The 12,023-nt window shown below is 44.2% G+C and overlaps 2 protein-coding genes across 2 annotated transcripts; one reads left to right on the top strand and one right to left on the bottom strand.

Moving 5' to 3' along the window:
• Positions 1-119: 119 nt before the first annotated feature.
• On the top strand, positions 120-2,263 carry Bfra_009747 (putative aryl-alcohol dehydrogenase protein; the record flags this gene model as incomplete). Its single annotated transcript, XM_037340087.1, has 5 exons — positions 120-214; positions 265-451; positions 506-1,245; positions 1,300-1,560; positions 1,705-2,263. 5 exons carry the CDS (start codon positions 120-122, stop codon positions 2,261-2,263), a joined length of 1,842 nt encoding a protein of 613 aa, XP_037189310.1.
• Positions 2,264-2,762: 499 nt separating this feature from the next.
• On the bottom strand, positions 2,763-11,364 carry Bfra_009748 (putative gtpase-activator protein for ras-like gtpase protein; the record flags this gene model as incomplete). The annotated part of the gene is made up of 15 exons (XM_037340088.1): positions 2,763-2,777; positions 2,834-3,086; positions 3,141-4,983; positions 5,033-5,709; positions 5,758-5,930; positions 5,982-6,068; positions 6,117-6,488; positions 6,536-6,823; positions 6,870-7,159; positions 7,266-7,371; positions 7,430-8,971; positions 9,113-9,218; positions 9,295-9,641; positions 9,690-11,237; positions 11,311-11,364. The coding sequence occupies 15 exons, from the start codon at positions 11,362-11,364 to the stop codon at positions 2,763-2,765; spliced, it is 7,701 nt and encodes a 2,566-aa protein (XP_037189311.1).
• Between the last annotated feature and the right edge of the window lie 659 nt (positions 11,365-12,023).

A 12,023-nucleotide genomic window follows, 5' to 3' on the forward strand; every position in this document is an offset into this window, starting at 1 on the left:
GTTGATTATAAACCGTACTAAGCAGCATGGTCTGAAATAGTGAGTATAAGTATATATAAGGGTGCGAAAGCTCAGATATCTCAGTGTGCTGAATTATCTTGAATGTTTGTGTTGATACAATGGCAGTTCTCCGATCACTGTTTAAGTCATTTTGCTTTCAGGCACTCCTCTCCACTGCTACCACTTCCCAGACCGTTCAAAGCTATGATTACATGTGAGTCACAGGAAATCTTTCACGTCATCATGTAAATTGACCCCTTCTAGCATAATCGGTGGTGGTACAGCCGGCCTAACAATAGCGAGCCGTCTGAGTGAAGATCCCCAAAATTCTGTGCTTGTTCTAGAAGCTGGGACTGATCACTCAAGTGACATTAATGTACTTGCACCCGGTCTATATACCGGCATGTATGGCAATCCTGAGTATGACTGGAACTACAAAACTATCCCTCAGGTAGGTTCGATATTATTCTCCCTTACGAGGAGTAAACCTTGACATCTTTCAAAGATACACGCAAACAATCAAGTTGTAGCCCACCCAAGAGGCAAACAACTTGGAGGTTCGAGTGCTATAAACTTTTTGTATTGGACGCATGCCTCTCAGCAAGACATCAATAGCTGGGGCGAGCTTGGAAACGCGAACTGGTCATGGGAAGCCTTAGATCCATTCTTCAAGCGCTCCGAGCAATTCGTTTCACCTTCAGGTGTTGTTGAGCAAGACTTACAGACTGGAAATATCGTTACAACTTTACATGGTGACAATGGACCAATTGTTAACACATTTCCGGATATCTATGGCCCAATAGATGAAGCGTGGCCTAGAACTTATCAAGCTCTTGGGTTAGAAGTGAAAAATGATCCGAGAGATGGTTTAGCTTTAGGAGGATACACTAATCTCTTGAACTTGGACCTGGATGGTAGAAAGAGAAGTTATGCGGCAACTGCATATTATCTCCCTGCTTCAAAGCGACCGAACTTGAAAGTCATCACTGGAGCACTCGTGGAAAAGATAATCCTCGAAAAGGGTCACGATATAGTTACAGCGAATGGGGTGCAATATTCAAATGGAACTACTGCTCACGCAAAGAAAGAAGTAATCTTATCTGCGGGCTCGATTGGAAGTCCCCAAGTCCTTGAGCTATCAGGCATCGGAGATCCTAACGTTCTCAAAAAGCAAGGGATCGAAGTTCTTGTGAACAACAGAAATGTGGGCGAGAACTTACAAGATCATATTTACGTCCCAATCGGGTAAGGAATCTAAATATGCCGCTTTTTAACACTACTTCTAACAAAGCCTCTCAGCTTCAAAGTCAATCCTGGCATAACCACCTTGGACAATTTCACCGATCCTGCATTTTTCGATGCTGCATATGAAGAATATGTTGCCAATGCTACTGGTCCACTTGCTACCACCGGTGCGAGTTCAGGACTTTTATCCTGTCCACAAATTGGCTGCGGGAATCTGAGACCACCTGCAAACTTTTCAAATTCCCTCACTCCTGGATTAAAAGAGCAGTATGAATTGCAGGCGAAACATTTCTCTAGTGAGGCAGTTACACAAGAGTGAGTGAGCTTTCGATAGGAACTGCTTTTTTTTTCATAACCAGCAGATATTTATTAAGTTGTCCCACTGAAAACCCTGGATGTTTATACTGCACACATAGGCCGCCGGGTCCCCTCAACCCTTCAACTAACACTCTGTCATAGACTCACTGTAAGCGGTGGAATGTCCCCTCTCAAGTCCAACGACTCGTCCCAGCTTTTCCTTGCCTCTTCACCTGGCAACTTCCTCAGTCTCCTGGGTGTTCTCGAACACCCATTTTCCCGCGGCTCCACTCACATATCCTCCTCTTGCCCGTCCGTCTACCCAATACTTGACCCCAATTACCTTTCTCATCCCTTCGATCTCACTTTACTCACCGCCATCGCGTATCACCTCCAATCCCTCGCCTCAGTCTCTCCACTCTCCACCTACCTTCAAGGAAATGGCACTATCTACCAGCCTGGTTATTACCCTCTCAATGAAACTAACATTGAATCGTTCATCAAAGCAAACCTGCAGTCTGAATACCACCCCATTGGTACTTGTTCAATGCTCCCTTTGGGTAAGGGCGGGGTAGTTGATGAGAAATTCAGAGTATATGGTGTCCGGGGACTAAGAGTGATCGATGCTAGTGTTTTCCCACTGTTGGTGAGAGGGAATTTACAGAGTTTAGTATATGCGGTTGCAGAGAGAGGAGCAGAGTTTATTATAGAGGATCAATGATGATCACGATGATGTGATAAGAGAGAAGTAGCCAGGGCCAAAACTCATCATTGTTGAAAATATACATGTAGACTGTTTCAAGTAACAGCATTATATAACGAATCAGCACTTTCTCCAAAAATGATTTCTGCATCAAGCTCCTATAAATTCGTTAGTATCACCATACATACAAGATACAAAAGTTGAGATATAATAAAACATAAACCAGCATCATTGACTATTATATCGTCATCAAAGTCCACTGTGCACCAAAACACATAAGCCGCGTTTGCACCACTTCGCCTTATCTTCATGCCGGATTGTACTCTAGAGCTTTCACTTGTATGAACAGGGTATCATTTATCCTAAAGCTAATGCTAAACAATCAAAGGAGCAGTTTTATCCTATCATAAATCATGGTTCATGCCTCGTTTCGCTTTCGTCATCAGCTACTAACTTGACCAACCACATACCCGCCCTCTTTCTCCTAAAAGAGCCCCATTCCATCCGTTCGTTCTATTTATGCTATGATAAGCTGCAATCTGAAGTTAGTCTCAACGTTCCAGCAAGAAAATAAAGAACGATGCATACCTCAATGAGCCTATCAGTCAGAGTAGTACATTCTCTGGCAACCTCATGATGGCCCTGGTACGTCGAATTCTTCCACAGCCCTCCAAACCCTATACTTCCCAATACTTTATCTAACACATCAGCATCTCTCATCGCGGCCGAGAATTGAGGATTTGAGGTAATAGTGCGTAGTAACTGATGTGCAGATTCGAGCGTTATCGAATTTTGACAAGACATAAGAACGTCGTCTAATATGCTTGTGATTGGGCCAGCCCTTCTCATAATTAGTAATAGTCTTGATGTAACAGAGCATGGAAAAATGACTTACAGTCGTAACATAACGTTTGACGACGATATGGCAAGTTTATTGAGCCATTGAAATGCACTGTTTTGTATGGTATCGTCTAAGTAGTGGAAGTCGACTAGCCCAATGGCGCAAGTAAGGAGCAAGTCCTTCTCATTGAGACCGGCAATTTCCATTATACTTTCCATATCTGGCTCTGCGTGTGGGGTACGATCTCCTTGGGTGGCAGTTGCTAGCCATAAGCTATGCCCTGCATCTTCTGGACTAAGAGCTCGACCCAGGAGAAGACCAAGATATGGCATGCAACTAACATCTTGCGGGAATGACATTCCTTCAGGTGCATTAGTGGTGGTCGTATCGAGAAATGTCGAGATAACACGCATAGCAGTAGACCTTGTCAATGAATCCGTCATGCCTTTGACCATGCAAGCAGAAACTGCAAAGTGGAAATTTTCTGCGGTGAAATGGATTCCATATATCTCATCTAGTTGTATTGCTGCTTCATCAAGAGGCGCTCGGCCTAGTAACAATGTTTGAATCATGCGCCCGTTACCGAGTTCACCAGAAGCTCCAATGTTGAGTAAGACGGCGTCCAGAAACATTGCCGCGCAGTTGAAAAGACCAATCGGAACCAATCTTACAAGGGATAACGCAAGCCAGAATAGTTGGGTCCCATAACGTGATGCTGATGGTAATTTATCCATCATTTTGGTCAGGGCTGTGACTATAGCAACCATCATTTCGCTGTCACCGTCATCCATATATCGACCTATGCTACTTCTGAGTGCTACGAGCACTTGATAAAGTAGATCGTCATCAACGTCTTCCCGAGCCAAGCAGCCCATAACAGTAAATGCTCTGGGTTGAATGGCTGGATTGCTTTGGAAAGCAGTGCTTGCAACCAAGCTCATCCATCTGGCACGCCATGCGTTTGACAGATCAACAGTCGGGGCTGCCACAATACTTATGTCGGAAAGTAGACTGGCAAGAGATTCTGTGGCTAATAATGCTGAAGGTCCAGAGTCTTGTGACGAAGGAAGAGATGCTCCGTCTCTTGATGCTATGCTAAATAGAGATTCTTGTCGTGGCTCCGATATTGAAGATAGCAAAATCTTCAATTTAGCAAGTTTGCTTTCCTCTAACACAAATGTGGTACACATAGCATGTATAGTATTGACAAGCAAGCGATGGACGATTAATCTCAAATCGGACGAGCCTGTGTTAGCTAGCATAGTGACAAGGTGGAATACTTCAGGGAGATAAAGTTGGGACTGGACACCGCTGTCGAAAGAAACAGACAATGAAAGTCTTAACAGAACACAAATTTCGCCCCAAACGGTATTTTCGTGAAGATGCCTTGTCGGTCGGAGCGAAGTGCGATTGAGAGCCTTGCGAAGCCTTGATATTAGTTTGCCCCGAATCGTAACAGTACCAAGCGACGCAAGAATGGAACCAAGAATTTCAGTCCGCTCATCATCGATGCCGAAATTAAGAGCTGGCTTAAGGATTTCCTCCAAGAATATATCAATATAAACTTCATCCTTACAGATTATGGGCCAGATGCTTTGTTCCAGAGTAGTGCTAAGAACAACATCAGATATGGCGACTTCAATAAGCCTCCTGAAAATCACTGCGACTTTTTCTCTTCCTTTATCACTATCTGGTTCATTAGGTATGAGGTGGGTTCTTAGACTTGGTAGCCAGGGCGCCATATACGCCAAGCTCAAGGGCCTTTGCGAGTACGGAAAACTTTCCCATCCAACGAAAAATTCGTTGAGAAAGTCACCAGTAAGCTGAGGCTCGGAGCGTGCCAATTGTGCACTAATTTCAATGATAAATTGAGATGGGTTCAAAGGAACACATAATTCTGATATTTGTCAGCAAAGATCCAGATTTATGGAAGCAGTAATTCATACCTTTTGTGCTCATGAATTTGGAATCGGCTGCGAACTTAAAAGCTCGACAAAGAGCACACAATAAATTGTATGCTGCAAGACGTAGTACCGCGTCAGGACTCGCCATGTTAGTTAGAGCAATGTTGAGAAGTGTCCCTGGTACATCTTGCGGTCTGACCAGCCTCTCAAACGATTTTAAGGTTCTCAGCTCTTTTCCATGTCTATTCTTAGCACTGCGAATGGATTGTAGAATATCGCCCTTTCTTGGACTGGTGAAATACATCACAATCTTGCCGTTGTCAGTCCTTAAACCGAATGCAGAATCATCTTCGGTCTGTATCGAAGTGGGTGCCTCGTCGACCTCTGATAAGCGGAAGATATCATTGACTGTAGCATGTAGCCTAAGTCCTGGTACAACTTCTTGTTTCTTCGTTGTTGTCACTTGGACAAATTGATTACCAATCTTGATTATCACCTCGACCTTACCTTTTGTTTTCGATAGTCTTATGATCGGTTGGAAGACGTATCTCGTATCTGTGACAACGCTTATTGTCTCTTTTGGCAAGTGGAGCTGCGTGAGATGGAAGTGAGACTGCAAGTCTTGAAGACTACCAATTAAGTGGTAATCAACGTTCTTCGGGTGGAACGCGCTATTCTCACTCTTTGCAGATAGTCGAAGGATGCGCCGGAAACATTTCCTACGCTTGTATTAGTACAACTCCTCTCAAGTCCTCCTCGATACTCACCTGAATGCACTATTCATGTTGTAGACATATACTCTAGACAGCTGCTTCGAGAGCTCTGTCGGTGTAAGGAGATCAAGTCTTCGGAAGAGAGCATCTGCAGGCTCGTTCTGACCGTTATAGCAAGTCGCATCAATCAAAATACCAAATGGCTTGTGCCACATACGGCTTGCAATCTGCGATATTCAGCAAACAACGTCGTTCAGAATGTACGGGGTTTTACAAACCTTCAAATACACATACAACAAAAGGTCATAGTCCGTTCCGTCTGTATCGATGTTGCGAAGTATAATACAAATCATCGACAATCCATCCTTTTCATGTTAGCGCATGGCGCATTCAACATGGTAATGGTTACCTACCTTGCTTTCGCCTCCATCATATACGGCTCTATTTGATACTACAGCCTCCGAGCTTCGACCTGCGTTTCTAAGCATGAAATGTTGGAAGCGCGAATATGAAGGTGGTGTATTTTGTGAAATTGCTGGTCTATTCCAAGATACGTCCATTGGCGGTGGTCCGAGATTAGATATCAGTGTTCGGAGGGCATCCAAAACTGGAGTATGACTTTTAGTGCCGTCAATTGGAGATCTAAGAGAGAGTTGCCGTTCCCGTAGAACAAGCTTTTGTCGAACGTGGTCCCAATGATCATACAAAAATCTATGTAGGGCAACGCAGGAGCCAAAATCAAACGACTCAGATTCCGCAAGTGTTTCTCTAACGTTGGGAGGCGCCTTTAGTTGTTAGCTTGTTGTTTTCTACCTATTATAGAGGGACATACTGAGATCTCCCGTAAAAATGTCGTTACGCGATATATATTTTGTGTCAAGAAGTCGTTTAGAGGGTACATGTATGGCTCTTTTGCCCCGAAAAGAACGTTGTTTGCTAAATTTTGAACTACTTTGGCAATAAGAAGAAGTCCTCGGCGCATTTCTTTCGATGGCGGGGATGCTATAAGTCCTTCTGCATCAGGAGCGACAATCGCTGGACAGAAAAATCGTAGGAATATGAAAGCACCAACAGCGGTGAATTTGGCATCGGGAAACCTTCTCATCACACAGGAAGATATCTAAACAATTTCAGTAGTGCAAGGATAGCGAATTCGATTAGCTTACAATATTGCAGATCTTTCGAAAAGACACTGGAATGCGGGATGCAGAATTGCATATATCATCGATAAAGACTTTTGTCACTACACGAAGTTGAAGGGCATTTTTCTGCAACTCTTCGGGGGATGTTGTTCTGGCAGGATCAAGTTCAAGATCCAAGTCTTTTGATGTGAGAACAAGGCGCTCTAGGACTTTTTGCAGTGTTGCTTTTAGATACGCAGCTCCCTTCCATTTGGCATAGACAGACAGCAGCTTAGTAGCAACACAGTTTCTTCTGAGGAGTTCAGCCTCATTTTCTAAAAGGAATTAGCATGCAAGCAGAGGTTTCATATGCAAGGCAGAACTTGCCGGTCTCTTCAACCTCATGCTCAATGAGGGCCTCAAGCAAGGCAAAGCCCATACCCCGGGAGTCAAAAATATTAAGAAGTGAGATGGTCATCTCGTCGACTTCCGTACTTGGGCAGGCATCGCAAAGTGCAATTGTAAGAGTCATATCATTGACAAGTAACTGTTAATTGCTATCTTTAGTAACAGGTCGATTGAATAGGATAAGTCTTAGCACTAACCTCAAGCAGTTCATCGTACTTTTGATTTACCGCTGCATCGGACAAATTATTAAATTCGGTACCCTGTATCAAAATGTTGCAAAGAACTTTGACGAAAGCTGTTCTAACTTCAATATCTTCATGATAACCAATACCTAAGGAATGTTTGAGGCCAACATCAATATTCGCACTCAAAAGGTTGGAGAGCGCGGAAATCGCAAGCTCTGGGCTGCTCATAGAATCATCGCTCACAGTTGATGTAAGTCGCACCTCGTTCCTACCTATCTCAACCGTTTCGTAATTGAGAAGAGATAGGAACCTATTGAAATAAGTATGGAACATCTGTGATTTTAAATCGCTTGTGTCTGCATCGGACTGGCCTTCCGCCGGTTGTAGAGGAAGACGATATGTCAATTCCGCTAATGCCTTCAACGAGGCTCGGTCAAGGTCCTTCTGCAGACGGAATAGTTCATCAAGACGAGTGCCTACCAAATGAACACCAGTGTCGGCATTTGGAGTCCCTGGGCGTGCAATCCATCCGAAAATCACTTCTAAAAGCTGATTACGGATACGTACATCGTGTCTCAAATTCAAGAGCTCTTTCTTTTGTGTGAGAGTTTCACATAATTGACAAATCTTAATTTTAACCCTTAACGCACTTGCCCCATCTGCTGAACTGTTCAAGAATTTCGCGAAATTGAGTGCCAAAGCACCAATATCAACCGACATGCCTGTACCCAACTCAGCTGGGCTTCCGAGCTTCTCAACAATACTTTTGAGTAGTGCTGCTGCCTGTTCTGCGAAGATGATCCGAGAATCGACAGGAATCGCGTTGCTTCGTGGGCTATCAAATAAAATATCAAGCTCTGTTTGAAGGGCTTCGAATAAAGGCATATGTAATGCTTTGGCAAGATCACTCGAGAGGGCATCTCTAGTGCCTTCTCGTATCCTAATATTGTTGCTAGCCAACAATTGGACACTCTGCCGCATATATCGACTAAGTAAAGTCTCGTCATCGTAGCTTTCGGCAGGAACCTTATCGATCCATCGCAAACTGGCAAGTACTTGGTCATCCGAGGTAGAGAGAAGAGATCGGCCCACGATGCAAATGCCACCAAGAGAGGCCAGAAATCCAGAACAATTGCGCCACTCTCCCAAAGACCTTTCATCAATAATTTCAGGCCGCGCAATAAGTTGCTTGGATAATCTAACCCATCGATCAAAGATAGTCTCCCATGCGTTAATGATACCAGCTGTAGGGCATTGCATTCGACGTAAACAACCCCTCGCTCGCTTCTGGAAAGCAACTATACCTGTAAATCGAAAGTCTTTCGAGGCAAGCTCCTGGTACACCTCCATGTTACGCGCGCTTGCCAGGGAATGCTTTGTGAAGTCTGGAGCGGATTCAACGAGACGAATCTCTTCTGCAAACAAACAGACACTTGAAGCAACTAGCTGGCAAATTGCTATGTCGGGCGAGCAAACCGTGACTAAGAAGGTTGTCTCCATCATAGAGTATGCTGCTAATCGCTCTGAAATATCTTCCTCTAACTCGGTCAAGTCCTATAACACGTGAGAAATTGCATTCGAAGATCGCCTGTCACTGCGCACAATCACCCGTCACTGCGCGACTGATCGCACAACCATTCGATAGGCTGACTGTTCGAGTGAGATACATTTGAGAACTATATGAATGTTACTTACTTTGATCTTTTTCAAGAGATCGAGTCTTGCTTGCAAGTAGCTATGTACAAAGCTAAGAGCGTTGTGTTCATCAACGGTCTGGTTTATAATTTTGCTTGATATTGAACTGAGTATAATGGAGCTAGATAACAATGCGTCAGCTGCTTGAGTAGTGGGGATGGTAACCGGGGCTCAAAACTTACGTTGATTCCCAGAAGTTGAACTTTGCGGTATTCGAGAATTTGTAGTCTTTTCTTCGCCATGCAGACATCGTTGCTTCAGTTAATGATGACCGACAAACTTCGCTGGTTAGGAGTCTGATTTTCTCGTCCTCGGAGGTCAAAAAGGCCATTAGAGCAGCGTATACGTCCTCGAAAGCGGCGTCATTATTATGTGAGGCTAAATCCATGCCGATGAACAAAGCCATTGGGTACACATCCAGGAATACTAGCATGCTATACACCAACTCCCCCGACGATGAGAATTTCGTTTGTCTATTCATGGTCACATGTTCGATAGGATAAGAGTCTCTGAATCTCAACGTTGTCCCCTTCTTGAGAATTAGCAATACATCTTGAAAATTATGAAAACACCATACCTTCATGTAAGTGCGAATGAATTCAGACAGTTTAACAAATAATGGGCGATAATCACTAGCATTAGACTGCTTGGCGAAATGCGTACATGCTCTTATTACAGCGAGTTTAAAATCTGGAGAAGAATTGGGGGCAAGACAGAAAGGCGCGAGGCTATCAACGCAAGTTCTAAAGTTTAGATGCGCCAAACTGACAAATGCTGCGGTCATCAAACCAGAGTCTATACTTGTATTTTCTGCACCCACGGTATATCTCCTGAATACTGCTTCACGCACTTCTTCCTGGACATCTAAGGCATAGCTCAGAAGTGCCGAATCACTATCGAGCGGAAAGTGTCTTGCGACTCGCAAAACAGAGGTCAAACAATAAATAGCTGCTTCATTTCTGTTTCTCAAAGTCTTCCTCAGCATCTCCAAAAACGATACCTTCTTGGAGATACTGCTACTTTTAATATCTCTCATATTGCTAGCGACTTCAAAGACGTCTGGCAGAAGAAATAACAAAGACGTCTGAAATGGAAATAATAATGTTTTTCGTCTTCCCGCATCTATCATTGTGTTTGTCATATCAAAGAGGGTTTCCGCCCCACCGTCGAGCCTTTTGTGCATTGTGTGTAGTTGGATGAACTCTTCGGGGTTTCGTTCCAGCCATCGGGTGATTAATTGAGGCACGACTATTGCCACGATAGTTTGAAAAGCCTTGCGTAGGTGCAGGAAGCTACCACACAACTCTTGTATGACAACCCCCAGTTTTCGACTATCAACCCAAAACGACGGAATTAAGCGCACAGTAACGAGCGCCTCGTCGTCGACTACGGCACCATTCTGTGCTTGGTTTCCATTTGAAGATTGGGCCGCCAGTAGACCACGGAGAGAACCCCTCAAATACTCTAGAGTCCGGGGCCAATTCGAAAAGGAAACAAACTCCACGACTTTCCTTATGCATGCCTCTGTGGATTCGGAATGTTCCTGTATCAATATTGCAGCCTCCGTTGTATTCTGTTGACCATTTGTACCGTTCAAAAGATCCAAGCCCGGGGATTGAACAGCAGGAGAGGTCCCAAGAACATCGTCTAGAATGTTGAATGCCGGAAGTACATAGCCGTCCGGTATAGGATTCGAGAACAATTTTATCACATCTATTATTCTTTTGGCTAAATCATCGTCCAAAGCCTCCGGAGGATTATCACGCGCCAAAAGTTTGTTCCTGGATGCCCTTCGACCTTCGGGTTTTATGTTATCGACAGATCTGAAACCTTGAGAGGGCGCATTATCTCGGTCGCTAGTGTTTTCTGAAGCATTGATGCTCTCCCAGTGCGTTGTACAGCACTCCGCCAATAGCTCTAGTACGTAAAATTCTGAGTGTAAAACATGCAATGGATGCGCCGATATCGTCTTGTACGGTCTCGCAAGATCTTCCAGCAGTTGCACAAGAGCTTCGGCGACAACGGCTATAGATGGTTTACTGATATCGACGAGGGTCGTGCGACTCAAAAGGGCAATCTCATCGCGATTGAGATGGTGTGCATCGGCGCCAGTTTTGTGTGGGAGCTATATTTAAACAAGCAATTTGTTAGCTGATTTGCGACACGTAGAGGAATGCGACTCCGAGTTGGAATTATACTTTTGTAATCAGCCTCTCCACCAAAGTAATGACTAGACTTGAGTTATCACTCATGACTTTTTTCGCGGACGGCGTTGGCAACTAGCCAGACTACTCAGTGATTGTCCGACATACGCTTGGAAGCATGTGCGTTCGTCGTTCTTCGTAGGGGCTTAGTGAAGCTGTGGGCTTTATAATCTGTTTACTATCTCGTCTAGAAAGGAGGAAGAGAAGCAATTTCGCAGCAATCAAATTGTAGCACCACGGGCATGACACTTCTTAATGTGAGGATTTGAGAATCCAGAAGGTCGGAAATTATTAGGTGTACCTGAAGTAGCTTGAACTTTATTTGGTTGTGGTTTTTGGGGGTTCCTTGGGACTCGCACCTCACACACGTGTAGTCATGGATAAACAAGTTCGCTGTGGAGAAAGTATTGGGGGATGGGACTTTTTTTTTCCGCTTTGGTCTCGGCAACTGAGGTTCAGCAACAAATGCGTAGAGAGTGTGAGTGTACCTGCTATCGGCGTACCTAGGTTGTAAGTATGTGAAGGTTATTTAATGTATTGTTGTTGTTTGATGTCTGGTAGCTTCGTGATTATTGTAACATACAAGTTGAAAATACAAGTGGGCCTACCTAGGAAGGCCAAAAGCACTGGAGCGGGAAATCTATTTAATGCTACTATCGTTCCATGCTTCCGCTATTTATCCTTAAAGGAATGACTTGCATACCCTC

Source organism: Botrytis fragariae (genome assembly GCF_013461495.1).
Source record: "Botrytis fragariae strain BVB16 chromosome Unknown tig00000163, whole genome shotgun sequence".
In the NCBI taxonomy this organism is placed as follows: domain Eukaryota; kingdom Fungi; phylum Ascomycota; class Leotiomycetes; order Helotiales; family Sclerotiniaceae; genus Botrytis; species Botrytis fragariae.